The sequence below is a fragment of the Magnolia sinica genome, chromosome 1, assembly GCF_029962835.1.
Source record: "Magnolia sinica isolate HGM2019 chromosome 1, MsV1, whole genome shotgun sequence".
NCBI classification, from domain to species: Eukaryota; Viridiplantae; Streptophyta; class Magnoliopsida; order Magnoliales; family Magnoliaceae; genus Magnolia; species Magnolia sinica.
Window position 1 is genome coordinate 70,620,601 of NC_080573.1, and position 14,878 is coordinate 70,635,478.

General features: G+C 43.0%; 1 protein-coding gene across 3 annotated transcripts in view; it reads left to right on the top strand.

Moving 5' to 3' along the window:
• LOC131250889 (ribonuclease H2 subunit A) overlaps positions 1-14,674 on the top strand; it is a 28,346-nt gene extending 13,672 nt beyond the window's left edge. For 2 of the 3 annotated variants that reach the window (XM_058251290.1, XM_058251285.1), the window contains 4 exons: positions 5,694-5,831; positions 6,599-6,686; positions 6,784-6,904; positions 14,348-14,674. In XM_058251290.1, the coding sequence (XP_058107273.1) occupies positions 5,694-5,831; positions 6,599-6,686; positions 6,784-6,904; positions 14,348-14,525 (525 nt within the window). In that variant the 3' untranslated portion in view covers positions 14,526-14,674. Of the gene's footprint in view, positions 1-5,693; positions 5,832-6,598; positions 6,687-6,783; positions 6,905-7,005; positions 7,594-14,347 lie in introns of those variants that run through there. The other variant, XM_058251298.1, reaches the window with a different exon arrangement.
• The last annotated feature ends 204 nt before the right edge of the window (positions 14,675-14,878 follow it).

The following is a 14,878-nucleotide window of genomic DNA, read 5'->3' on the forward strand; positions in this document are numbered from 1 at the left end:
TTTGTCTATGCTAGATCACATTACAAGTTATTTTTCACTACGACATTAAAATCATTTAACGTTTTCAATGATTTGTTACATTTTTTTAACTTTCAATAAAAATTAGTTAATTTTTTGAGTGCTTTTAGTAAAATAATATAAGTAACAATAGTAAATCAGTAATCCAAAATACATAAATAAATAAATAAATTAGTTTTGTTGCTCTTTCTTTACCTTTATACTTAATTATTACCATTTCCTATTATTATAGGATGCGTTTGATTGCACCAAATATCATGAAATTTTGTATATTTCATTATCAATCATCCTAACTTGGTGCAAAATATCACGAAATTGGTACAACCAAGCACATCCTTTATTAAAAATATAAAAGTAGCATGTTGCTTACACTACACACTATTCGCTATTTAAAACATTGATTGGGCCTCGAGCATATCTTCGAGAAGATGACACGTGGTGGGTGTGTGCCAAAAAGCTCTCCATGTATCTCTGATGCATCTTGAAAAGGGAGCCTAGTGTGTATGAAACTTTGGGTTCGTATGACCCTTTCTCCAGATGCGGCTCATCTAGCATCTACTTATGGCCCTCACACGTGTGGAGAATTTTCCATATACTGCCCAAGAGACAATATTATTTCCCTAGTTAGAGATTTACAACCTCCGAGTTTGTCTCTCCTGCTTGATCTAGAGGTATATCTGGGGTTCTTTTCGTCACTAGTCGATGAGTCAAGCAGGGATGTGATGCTATCTTTAGTAGATGTGAATTTGTAGAAGAGGTGATGCACACAATGTTGGTTGTGGTCTAAGTAGGCAAGATGGAGGTAGGAGATTATTAGTTAAGATGGTGCTTCATAATGCTAAGGACGTTGATGGGGGACAAAGAGATGTCCTTAAGGTTGTTTTGTTGCATGTGGTAGCTGCTGATGGGGAAGAGGAGGGATCCATCCATGATTTTCCAGCGCACTCGGGTTGGAAAATTTGATGAAAGGAGGGCTAATCAAGTTGCCGTTGTTAGTGGGGAAACAATGGATCAAGGGAGCCTTGAGTCCTGTGGGAAGGCTGACTGGAGTCACATTTGGGGATTGCAATGAAGATTGTTATGATTTAGTTCAGTTCGTTGAAAATTGTGGAAGCTATAAGCAATAACTTGTCTCACAAAGGCCAATACAACCATCTCTGAAAGGAAGAATTGGTAAGCCTCACCTCTGAAGTCAATTATGATTATGGGGGGTTTGTCAAGTGGAATGAGGAAGGGTGGATGGAGAAGATTAGCGCTCAAATGAAGATTTTGGATCGGAATGTAAGGGGTGTGGGATGTAAGATGAAAAAGAGGTAGATCAAAGACATTTGTAGAAGATTGAAATCCTAGGTGGTATCCTTTTAGGAAACCAAGACCCATGCCCTCGATAGGAATCTATTGGACTCTCTGTGGGACATCAATGCCAAGGATTGGGTGGCCATTAATGCTGTGGGCTCTGCTGGGGGAGTGTCGGTTGGATGGGATTCTAGTATCTGGGTCAAGGAAAATTGGTGAGGTTGGAATTTTTGTGTTTTGGTGCTTTTATAGGGCGTTTCATCTGGGTTTCAATGGATGTTCATAGTGGTGTGTGGGCCAAATTTGGCAGCAAAAGGGGATGATTTTGGGTAGGGTTGAGCTCAGTTCTTGACAAGTCAAATGGCCTTGGTGTGTGGAGAGCGATTTTAATGTCACTAGATTCATGTCCGAGAAGTCTAGTCATGGGAAAATCATTCATAGCATGAGGGCATTTTCAAAATAGGTGGACTTGCATGAGTTGATTGATCTCCTGATGGGTTGCGGCAAACACACTTGGTCCAATGGACAAGATCTTGTACACTTCCTGGTGTCAAGCCTTGATAGATTCCTAGTTTCGGCAATTATTTGTCAATGTGGGTTGTCGAAGCCTATTTCCGACCATTGTCCAGGAAAAGAATTGGGACCCGATACCTTTCATATTTGAATAGGCATGGTTGGATGTGGAGGGGTTTTCCAAGCTAGTGAGCGATCAATAGGTTTCTTTCGATGTTGCATGTTTTTCTAGGTTCAAACTAAGTCAGGAATTGAAGCCATTGAAAGGGAAAATAAACTCTTGGAAGAGGGAAGCTATAGGTGGGTGGGAAACCAAAATTGAAACATCCTCAACAAAATCCAATCTCTCAAAATCAAGGCAGAAGGGACTGAGTTGTCAGAGGAAGAAAAGAGCTTACTGGTGAAGTTATCTCAAGACTATTTGAGTCGTGTTAAGGAGGGGATCAAGTGGAGGTAGTGCTCGAGAGCCATGTTGCTTAAGGAGGGTGATGGGAACACTATTTTTTCACAGAATTGCAAGCATGCGGCCATATGCAACAAGATTAGAAGCATTCTTGTGGAAGGTAGAAGACTCAAGCAAAAGATCAAGTGAGCGGCTCGATCTTTCAGTTTTTAACTAGGGAAGGGTGGAGGAGACCAAGCCTGGATTACTTAAACTCCAGTAGTCTTTCAAGGAAGGAAGCTGACTTACGTTAGATACCCGTCACTAAGGAAGAAGTGAAGGCCATTGTGGACTCCTTGGGGAGGGACAAAGCCTTAGGCCCTTACGGGTTCCCTTTGGTGTTTTTCTAGGTGTTTTCAGAAGAAGGGTGATGTTATGAGCTTCATGTCAGATTTGTTTAAGAGGGGGCGTTTATAGGCAAAGCTTGGGGCATCCTTTATTGTTATTATTCCGAAGGTGACAGGTGTGGAAAGTTTGAGAGACTTCAGATCAATCAACTTAATTGGAGGGCTACACAAGATCCTCGCCAAATTCTTGGCATCCGAATTCCCTGCAGTCCTACCAAGCGCCATATTCATGAATCAAGGTGCATTCGTTGTGGGGCGGAAAAATCAATACAATGCACTTATAGCTCATGAGTGCATAGATTCGAGGCATAAGGATGGTTTAAAAGGAATTTTTCGTAAGCTGGAAATTGAAAAGGCCTGCGACCATGTTATTTGGGGCCTTTTGGACTATATGCCGAGCTGGATTAGTTGTGGGAGGAAATGGAGAGGATGGATTAGGGAGTGTATTAGTTCAATGAGGTTCTCAAAGCTGGTCAATGGCTTTGCCAAAGGCTTCTTAAAAACTTCGAAAGGCATAAGACAAGGTGACAAGTTTTCTTTCTTTTTCTTTGTGGTGGTGGCAAAAGCTTTGGGAAGAATGTTGGGCATAGGACAAGTTGGTCTTTTCCGCGAGTTCAAGGTGGGAGGGTTGACGTCCCTGATTTCCCATCTTTACTTTGCTGAGGACACAATCCTCTTCTATGATGCCGATGCAATTATGATGGACAGGACGATAATGATTATTAGATGCTTTGAAGTGGTGTTGGGGTTGAAAGTCAACGTCGCCAAGAGTGAGATGTTGGGAGTTTGAATGCCTATGGGAGAGATTGAAAAGTTGGCGGGGACTTCTGGGTGTGGCGGGCTCTTTCCGTCCACCTACCTTGGATTGCCCCTTTGCATTGGGAAGTTGACCAAACACTTGTGGGAAAAAGAGGTAGAAAGGTTGAAAGAAGGTTATCACGGATTCACGATGGAAGAGTTGATTCATTCCTCTTAGTGGTTGGATTACTCTAATCAAAATAGTATTGTCAAATTTACTGCTATACTTCATGTCCTTATTTAGATACCTGAAGTCTGTGTTGGTAAGGGTGTAAGGTTGTAGAGGCTAAGGCATGACTTCTTGTGGTAGGGGTTGGAAGGGAAGAAGTTCCACTTGTTGGGGTGGGGTGAGGTGTGTAAGTCTTATGAAGAGGGAGGAGCATGCATCAGGTACTTGGAATCTATGAACCTCACATTGCTATGAAAGTGGCTATGAAGATTAGGGTTGGAAGAGGGTGCCTTGTGGAGAGGGTTTTGCGAACAAGGGTGACAAGGAAGGGGATGGTGGATTGGGGACTCATTTCTTTATAGGGCATGCAATCTGGTAGGGGTTGCTTGCGTGAAGTCTAAGTTTATTGATGGCACGGGATTCTCTCTTAGTAATGGGGAGAGGATTTGCTTTTTGGAGGATGTATGGATTGGGGAGATCTCCTTGCAGACTGCATTTCTGAGCATAGTCTCCTCCATTCGGATTGCGGTATTCCAGATGCTTCTTGTTGTGTGGAGACGTAGCTGTTTGGTCGCCCCCTGCTGTAGGTACCTTCTTGACGACGAGGTGGAGTATGAATTACTCTTGGACCACCTCTAGTTATGTTGCTCGGTGAGAGGGGATTCGGATTAGGGATGGTTTTGATGAAAGAAAAGTCAGGGTGTTTTTTGGTTCACTTCTACTGTTTACTTTGAGCTCCACAGCTAGAAGGATTTTTTGGGTGGACGCGACACTTGTGATTCTACAATGCCCTTTTGAAGGTCGCAGCCTTTGGGTGGTTAGTTGGAAGGGAAAGGGTCTTGACCATCAACAATCTTAGAAAAAAGGTCAATGATAGTCCCTATCTTTGTCTCATGTGCATGTTGAGTGCTGAATTACTTGATCATCCTTTTATGCATTGCTTGTTCACGTGGTAGTTGTAGCATGATTTTTTAGGTGCTTCAATTTGTCTTGAACGATGCCAATCTTAATCAGGGATTTCTTTATGGCTTGGAATGTAGTGGAGCTCGGGAAACAAGCAAGGTTAGTTTGGAAATTGAGCCTGTTGGCTGGCCTTTGGGTGATATAGGGGGAAAGGGATAGAACATGCTTTCAGAATGAGTGTAATGCGGCCAAGTGGGTCTCTAGCAAGGCGAAGTTTTATGTTATGAAATGGGCCTCTGGTATAGATCTTTTGAAAGATTGTAATTTTGCTTTTCTTGGGTTGTTGCTTTTGTGCCTTCTCTGTGCTTTCTATCAATAAAATTACTATTTCCTTCAAAAAAAAAAAAAAGAAACCAATTTCGGTGTGGATGCCCAAGATCTGTTTTGGATAGGCTGGATAGGCTCAGATGGGATTTTTTGTGGTGCGGATTTGAAGAATAACACAAATTCCACCTCCTAAACTGGGAAGAGGTGTTCAAACCTTTGGTAGAAGCAGCTGCAAGGTATAAGGGACTTGTCCATCATGAACACTGCCTTGTTAGGGAAATGGATTTGGAGATTCAACATGGAAGAGGGAAGTGGAGAGAGGTAATTGCTAGCAAATATGGCATCTAGGATGAGGCATGGTGGGTCAGGGACTCTTCCATCTATAGGGGTAAGTGGTTGCAAGGGTGGCCCTGATGTTCAAATGAGGAATCTCCTTTTCTCTCGGCGACAGTTCGCGGATTCAATTTTGAGAAGTATGGAGTGGTGAATGTTCTCTCTAGTCGAAGTTCGCAAGGTTGGCTCAAATTTTGACGGAAAAGAACATGCCTGTGGCTCATTGCTTCTCCACTTGTATGCGCTAGGGATTTGGTCCCCTCCTTGCAGAAGGAATCTCTCGGATGAGGAGGCAGAAGATTTCCTTAGGTTTTTGGAGCATTTGAACGGTTGCCACCTTTGGGTGAAATTGGTGAACTTGTGTGGAGATGAGAGTGCTTAATGGATGACCGAGCTATAAGTGTTCGACATTTGATCACCTTTACCTTACTGAATTGATAACACCTAAGTTTTTATTGTTTCCTTATTTTCTCTTTGATTCTCCTTTAAATCTCCTTTTCATTTAATATCCCAGGTGACTATTGCTTTTCTACTGAAAATGCTGCAGGTCTATGTTGATACTGTGGGAGATGCAGAGAAGTACAGAATCAAATTGTCAGAAAGATTTCCAGGCATCAAATTTGTGGTCGCAAAGAAAGCCGATAGTCTTTTTCCAGTCGTCAGTGGAGCAAGCATAGTTGCTAAGGTGATCAGTCCCCTTTTCTTGATGAGCTCATCAATCATCATTGGGCAATGACTTCCTTTTTAGTAATTCTACGGTGCTGGTCACAAACATACACTTTACAGATCTGTGAAATTTTGTTCATATGGGTTCCATGTTCAGTTACTCAGTCCATGATCTGCTGGGCCCCACCATGGAAGGTACATCCTCCAATCAGCAGCCTGCTAACAGACGGTTTCATCATCATCAAAGCCTTAAAACGACTAATTGGGGTCAGCTACATGAATCCTGTTACGCCATTCAGGATTCATGATAAAAGTTGCTGCAAAAGTTTTACCATTGCTGCCAACCTGACATAGCCCTCCTTTATCTGGGTTTGGCACTGGCAATGAGAGCACAAACTCCCACAAGCCCTACCTAATAGTCTATTACATAGGTTAATTAAAATCAATGAGTTGAACAAAACAGCAGAGGTGTGGATAGAAAGGCTAAAGATTGTATTGGTAGGGGCTAGTGCCCTCCAGTCTGGGGAAAAAAATGCCAAAGATTTGTATTGCTTAAGAGCGTTGGACCCTCCAGTCTGGAAAAGAAAAGGCGAATGATTCTATTGCTAGAAACCTCTTATTCTGGGTTATTTTTGGAGCATCCGCCATTGCATTATGCGGATCATCAAACAATGGGGACCACAGGCACAAAATCCCAGTCTCGGCAAACTATTCATTTGGTGGAGCCTAGCAACACTATAAACCTTGCCTTGTTTCTCAATGCCTGACAAGATTGTACTGATACAGGTTACCAGAGATAGAGCCCTCCATGGCTGGGTGCTTGAAGAAACAGCAGAGAATATGCATAACAACTTTGGATCTGGATATCCTGGAGGTAACCAGTTCTCTGCACCTCCTAATCCACGCCTATTTGTATCCTTTAATTCAGTGGTCCCTGACTGACAAATCATGTTGTGTGACCTTTGCCTCAGACCCTGAAACGAAAGCCTGGTTGGACCATCACAAACATTCGGTGTTTGGATTCCCAACATTGGTACGATTCAGTTGGGGCACATGCACTCCCTACTTCAAAGACATCGTTGAAGTTTTATGGTGAGTTCAGGCCGTCTTGGATGGTTTTACTTTTGTTGATCTGAGTCTTTTCTTATCTAGAGATTTACTAAGCACATATATGCATGGGTCCTACCATGTAGATGACTTGGCCCCAAAATCGGGACTGTCAACTCATCTGGTGGATCAGACAAACACAGTTTTGAAGAACTGTCCTGCTGCAGTTCACATCCAACATCTATGATGAACAGGGACTGGCCTATTTGCCAGGCCAGGTCATGTACCTGTTGAGCTCCACAGCTCGTATGTTGGCTTTTGCAGGCTTAGCAAAGTTGTTATATCTTTTATTCAAATGGAGGAAATTTGATGGGGACATCATGCACATGCCCCCTCTACACACGTATTCGAGGAGGAGGCGGGCCTCACTTTCGATTTTGATCGACAATGACATCTTTGGAGGGTCTCATAATTAGAGGGCTGCGTTATGGAGCACTGGAGTGGACCCGATCATCACATAGATTCTTCCATCGGATCTCATGATCGTGGCCCACTGCTTTAGATGATATAGGATTTTGAGTTTTGACTATTTTTGTTATTAGAAACATCATAAACGGCTTTAATTGGTTAGATTAGTTATTTTATTTGCTTTAGCTTTGGTATTAGTGTGCGCACATGACACAAGGGTAATTTTGTTTTTTTTTGGGTTTTGGGTTTTCTTATAAATATAGCAATCCCATGTAGGTATTGCAATGATTTTATGAATAAAAATTCCAACGTTTTTTCCTCTCTTTGGGTTGAAGGATCGAATTGGGTGTGTAGCCCTCCCTTCATCGAAGGGCTAACTACCTTGGTGCGAAGCCGCTCCAAATCATGTCCACCTTCTTACGCACCACATCCATCACTCTTTACACCCCTTCTACCTTTAGATTCACTCACTTTCGTATATAAGTTTTCTCATACAACAATGCATAAACAGATTTTCAAATTTTGGCCCATCTGAAGGGTTGAAACTTCGGCGGAGTACTAGGCGCACGCCTTGCGACGGATCGACACGAAACTTGGTATGGAGGCAGCCCATCCCTGGCCGATCCCAGCTTAGAAGTTGGTTTCCCACTTTGTGGGCCCCACACATGTACGGACGACTTGTCACACACGTGCGTCCAAGCCCATCTGCTGTCCAACGTGCATTGCTCATCCTAGGTTCTCTTTTTCCTCTATTTTCTTCTCTTTTGACTAAAAAAATCCCTTAATTTAAATCTCTAACTCTAAAGAATCCCAAATCCCAATTATCCCCAATTTTCAAACCCTAGATTTTTCCCAAAATTGAAACTTAGTGAATCTCTCGAGTTGGGAATAATCTTTTGCAAGAATGGATGATTCTTACACTCCTTTGGGCTTGGTTGGCTTATAATTTTATTTGATTTAGCCCTAAAGTTGTGTATGCTTGGACCCTTATAGATTCCCCTTTTTGAATGTTTAATAGAATGTAAGATGTTGAATTTTGTGACTGTTTAAAATTGGTATAATCACAAGCTTGATTTCTTGCATTCTATATTTAATTTCATGTCCTACATCAAATTTGGTATCAAAGCACAAGGTTGTCATAGGGGAATACAATGAATGATTAGGGGTTAGTTCATATATATATATATATATATATATATAGAGGCATGCTCACCTATGCATGTGCGCACCTTTGCACACGTGTCATGGGTGTCGAATCTGAACAGTCCGTAAGATGCGGAATCCCATGAAACCCCTTGGGGGGGGGGGGGGGGGGGGGTGGTTTTAATTTTCACCATGATCTAAGATTCTGGTGGGCCATAGCAAAGAGAAATTCAAATCAAGGGAAGAAATTGTTTGCATTTTTCATGGCCACCGAAGTTTTGGATCAAAGTAAAAATTCGTACTAGCGGGTTTCATGAGGTTCCGCTTCATGTGGACCGTTCAGATTTGCGAGACTCATCAGATATGATGAGTTCTCAAAAAAGTTCGTATGTAGTATGTACGAACTGGTTCGCAGGTGAGCGTTTCCGTGTATATATATATACACCACACCCATTCAGTTAGGACTGTTTAGAGGTCCATAATTCATGATATAGCTTGCTGAAATTCCTATTATCAGAAAGTTAGCCATTCACATTGCTGAATTTTCTGTTGTCCATTTATTTTGACAGTCATATTGCCGGATTTTTGTAGAGTTGTGTAATTTCGTCCATATAGCGTTGTATAGGTTCATCTAAGGTCATTAGGGTGCATATAGTGAAGTCTAGATGCATATAGCTACATCTTAGTACCCCTTGAGTTGTGTAGTGCATGCTCGCACATACTGGATGTGGCTTTTGTCTGCACCCCATCATGAACACCGAGCAACTTACCAAGTCTTTTAGGAGAATAACCCGAAAGTTGGATACCATGGATGCAAGCATCAAAGCATCTTCGCAATAGGTTAATAATCGTTTGGACCAATTAGATGCACGCGTCCATCAAGTTGAAACCTCCACTTGAGCAAATACCACCATTAGTGAAGATACCCAATCTCAGGCAGGTGGGCAGGAGGATAGGCAAGAGAATGAGAGTGGCCAAGGAAATGGTTGTGGGCGCGCACCCGTGCACCCACCCCGCGAGGGGCACTGTGATCATTATGACCCAGATGCACAACTCCTCAAGGGAGTTAGGGTAGAGGCTCCTACGCTTAATGGCCACTTGGACCCTAAAGCTTTTTTAGATTGGTTGGCGGATATGGACCACTATTTTAAATGGTACGACATGTCGGGTGCTCGCCGAGTCCGATTTACTAAGATGAATCTTGTGGGCCAAGCAAAGAGGTTTTGGACGACCTTGGAATGAAAGAAAGAAAGGTTGAAGGAACACCCAATGGTCCACTGGGAAGAAATGATGGAAATTCTAAACGAGAAGTACCTCCCATTCTCTTATCACCTGAGGTTGGTTGAAGATTGGCAATTTCTTCGATGGGGTTCCATGAGTGTGGCTGAATACATTGAGAAGTTCGAAGAGTACTTGACCTTGTGTGAGGTTGAAGAGGATACCATGCTCACTCTTGCTCGATTTAAGACGGGCCTTCGTTTTGACATTTGGAGAGAGTTGCTCGCCAAAAACATAAACACTCTTGAACAGATGTATCAAGTGGTGTTGGAGGTCGAGCAATACCTCAAGGCATATGTGGGAAGTGGTTTGAGTCTCGTGATTCTGGCGCTAAGGCCAACCCTTATGGGGCTAAGCCTGGCACTGGATATCAATACAAGCCTTCCAGTAGTTCTCAGTCTGGGCCCAATGATGATAAGGGGTAAAGGAGTTGTTGGGTCTAGCTCATGTAGAAGTGACGTGACTAGGTGCTTTAGATGTTAGGGTTTTGGTCACTTTGCCCATCGGTGGCACAAAAGAGGGCACCAAGGTGTTCTTTATTGATGGGAAAGTAGAAGTAGTGCCCCTAGAAAATGACGGTGATAAGGAAGAATACGAGTCAGCGGAGATCCCTAGTGATGAGGAAGAGGGAGCGCAAGAGACCACGACACTTGCAGTTGTTCGTTGGACCTGTGCACAAACAAAGAATACCGATGATTGGCGCCGCAACACGATCTTCTATACTTACGCAAAATGTAGTGATAAGAGTTGGAAGATGATCGTGGATAGTGGTAGTTGTGCCAATGTGGTATTAACTAGCACTGTGAGCCATTTGGGCTTGAAGCTTCAAGTCCATCCTCAACCCTATAGAGTGTCTTGGGTTGATGAGACTTCCATTCCAGTCTCGCACTGTTGTCTTGTTCCTATTCACTTTGGATCATATAAAGACACTCTGGTGTAATGTTGTTCCCATAGATGTTGGCCACATCATTTTGGGTAGGCCCTGGCTCTATGACAGGGATGTCACCATATTTGGTCATTCGATTATGTGTACATTCTTGTTTGAGGGCAAGAAAGTCAAGCTAAATCCTCTCCCACCCAAGAACACGACTGGAAAGGAGTTCACCACAAAGAGTGGTGTGAGCGGCCCAAAGGAATTGAAGTCCAAGTCTAAGCCTCTCCATATTCTAAATGCCAAAGACTTTGAGTGAGAGACTGAGTCGGACTCAATGGTGTACGCCCTTGTGGCTAGGGAGAGTGCACTAGAGGCTAGTGTAGAGTTATCCACTGATGCCATTCTGATAGTGGATGAATTTTGTGATGTCTTCTTAATGATCTACCGGATGAGCTTCCACTTCTGAGGGATATACAGCAGGCCATTGATTTAGTCCCCGTGGCAACTCTACCAAACCTCCTTCATTACAAAATGAACCTAAAGGAGCATGCGGAGTTGAAGAGGCAGGTTGATGAGCTCCTAGAAAAGGGTTTCATTCGAAAGAGCATAAATCCGTGTGCCGTGCTTGTCCTTCTTACACCTAAGTAGGATGACACATAGAGGATGTGTGTTAATCGTAGGGCCATCAACAAAATACAATCAAGTATGGGTTTCCCATACCTCGTCTTGATGACATGTTGGACATGATGGTCTACGCTACTATCTTCTCGAAAATTGACCTCAAAGGTGGTTATCACCAAATCCGCATACGCCCTAGCGACGAGTGGAAGACGGCCCTCAAGACGAAGGATGGGCTATACGAGTGGCTAGTCATGCCTTTTGGGCTGACTAATGCCCCGAGTACCTTCATGCGTGTGATGACACACAAGTGTTGAGGCTGTTCATGGGGAAGTTTCAGGTCGTCTTCTTTGATGATATCCTGATTTATAGTATGACCAAAGAACGAGGCAAGTTTATGGGATCTTTAGAGCCGAAAAATTGTACACCAACCTAAAGAAGTGTGCGTTTATGTCTAGCAGTGTTATCTTCTTAGGTTTTGTTGTGTCAGCTGAGGGCGTGTCGGCAGATCTCAAGAAAGTTAAGGTCATTATCAATTGGCTTGAACCCTGCAATATTTATGAGGTGCGCAACTTTCACGGCTTGGCCACCTTCTATAGGCGGTTCATTCGAGGCTTCAGTTCCATTATGGCTCCTGTTACGGATTGCATAAAAAAAAGGGAAGTTTTAATGGACGAAGGCAGCCTTGAAGGCTTTCAACGAGATAAAGGCTAAGATGACCGAGACTCTAGTCACGCGACTTCCGGATTTTTCAAAAGTTTTTAAGGTCGCATGCGACGCGTCAGGAATTGGCATAGGAGAAGTACTTAGTCAGGAAGGGCACCTCGTCGCCATTTTTAGTGAGAAACTGAATGAGGCGAAGCAAAAATATCCACTATGACAAAGAATTCTATGCAGTAGTATAGTCGTTGCGCCATTGGCGTCACTATCTATTGCCGCAAGAATTCGTCCTGTTCTTAGATCACGAGGCCTTGAGATATGTGAACTCTTAGAAGAAACTAAACCCTAGGCACCTCAAGTGGGTCCAGTTTCTTCAAGAGTATACTTTTGTGCTTAAGCACAAGGCCAATGTAGAGAATAAGCTTGCCGACTCGTTGAGTCGTCAAGTCACGTTACTCAATTCCATGAGTGTCGAAGTCACGGGGCTCGAGCATGTCAGAGAGGATTATTTTGAGTGCCGGAATTTTGGAGTTGTATACGCATCATTGTTAGAGAGTTTGTCAGGAGCTAGCAGTGGGTATTTAATATTGGACGGGTATTTGTTTAGGAGTGACTGTTTGTGCATACCTCGCACCTCCCTCCGTGATTTTCTTGTCTAAGAGTTACATTCAAGAGGGGTCGCAGGTCATTTTGGTTGAGACAAGACCGTTGCCCTAGTGGAGGATAGATTCAACTGGCCAAGTCTCAAGCGAGACGTGTCCAAAATTATAGGGCAGTGTCGTACTTATCAACTGGCAAAGTAGAAAAAGCAGAATACGGGGCTATACACACCTTTACTAGTTCCATTCACCCCTTGGCAGGACATCAGTTTGGACTTCGTGCTTGGGCTCTCCAAGACCATTCGCAAACACGATTCCATATTTGTTGTCGTGGGCCGTTTTTCTAAAATGGCCCACTTCAATCCTTGTTCGAAGACCTCTGACGCATCCCATGTTGCCAAATTGTTCTTTAGTTAGGTTGTCAAACTTCATGGGTTACTCAAAACCATAGTGTCTGACCATGACATACGGTTCATGAGTTATTTTTGAAAGACATTATGGAATATGATGAGTACTAGGCTCCAATTTTCTTTTGCCTACCACCCTCAGACTGATGGTCAGACTGAGGTGGTCAATAGGAGCCTAGAAAATTTGCTCAGGTGTTGAGTGAGGGAGTACACCAAGACGTGAGACACTACACTATCTATCGCCGAGTTTAAATTTAATAGTTTTGTCAATAGATCCATAGGTTTAAGTCCTTTTGAAGTCATTACTGGTTATAAACCTAGAAAGCCTATTGATCTTGTCCCTATGTCCCTGTCCCATAGGCTATCAGAGTCTACAGAGTCCTTTGCACGTCATATTCATTCATTGCATCAAGAAATTAGGCGAAGGATCAATACTAGTAATGAACAATACAAATTTTCTGCAGACCAACATAAACAATTCAAGGAATTCAATGTAGGGGACTCTGTGATGGTTCGCCTCAGGCCAGAGCGGTATCCTCAAGGAACCGTTCGGATATTTTATGAATAAAAATTTCAGCGTTTCTTCCTCTCTCTCTCTTTGGGTTGAAGAATTGAATTGGGTGCGAAGCTCTCCCTTTCTCGAAGGGCTAACTACCATGGTGCGAAGCCACATCTCATCCAAATCATGTCCACTTTCTTACGCACCACATCCATCACCCTCTACACCCCTTCCACCTTTAGATTCACCCACTTTCATATCCAAGTTTTCTCATACAGCAGTGTACAAACAGATTTTCAGATTCTGGCCCATCTGAGGGGTTGAAACTTCAGCGGAGTACTACGCACATGCCTTGCGACGGATCGATGCGAAACTTAGTATGGAGGCAGCCCATCCTTGGCCGATCCTAGCCTAGAAGTTGGTTTCCGACTGTGGGCCCCACACACGTGCGGACGACCTGTCACGCACGTGCATCCAGGCCCATCTACTACCCAGCATGCGTGACTCATCACGGGTTCTCTTTTTCATCTATTTCCTTCTCTTTTGACTAAAAAAACCCCTTAATCCAAATCCCTAATCCTAAAGAATCCCAAATACCAATTATTCTCAATTTTCAAACCCTAGATTTTCTCCAAAATTGAAACTAAGTGAATCTCTTGAATTGAGAACAATCCTCTGCAAGAATGGATGATTCTTACACTCCTTTGGGCTTGTTTGACTTATAAATTTATTTGACCCAGTCCTAAAGTTGTGTAGGCTTGGACTCGCATAGATTTCCCTTTTTGAATGTTCAATAGTATGTAAGATGTGGAATTTTGTGACGGTTTAAAATTGGTATAATCACAACCTTGATTTTTTGCATTCCATATTTAATTTCATGTCCTGCATCAAAATTATTGAGATAAGAGGTGTTGGACTGTTACTGATGGTGATGTGGTTTAGGGAATCCGATGAATTGGATGAGGATGGTTCAGACAGGAGAGGCAAACGCCAACTTAAACTGACCAGTGTTGGCATCAGTGGATGCAAGAGGAAGACTGAGGAAATCGAATCGAGTGGCAAAGGCCGTTGTAAGTTTTTCCTTGCCCGCAAGCTCGAGCAAGCCCGAAATTTCCATTGATGTGATTTAATCCTGTTGAACTGCTTCTAGATACATGTCCACTCGTTTTTTACCTATGTTCATCCTCATCACAATTTTGAAGCTAGACGTGACGTAATCATATCTTTGACAAAATTCTAATAAGAAACAAGTGATGGATGTTTTATTTATTTATTTATTTTTATTTTTTGGTGGGTGTGCTAATTAATTCCACAGGCCTGTATGTCTCCACCCCATCAAAATGTACCCATAGATCAGAAACTTAAAAACTTGCCTCGATGTTCGATCGGGTTGGTTCATCTCAAAGACTGGCATGGGAAACTCGTCAGAGACTGCCAGGTTTTGAGTTGAGTCATCGAGTTTTAGAACTGTGC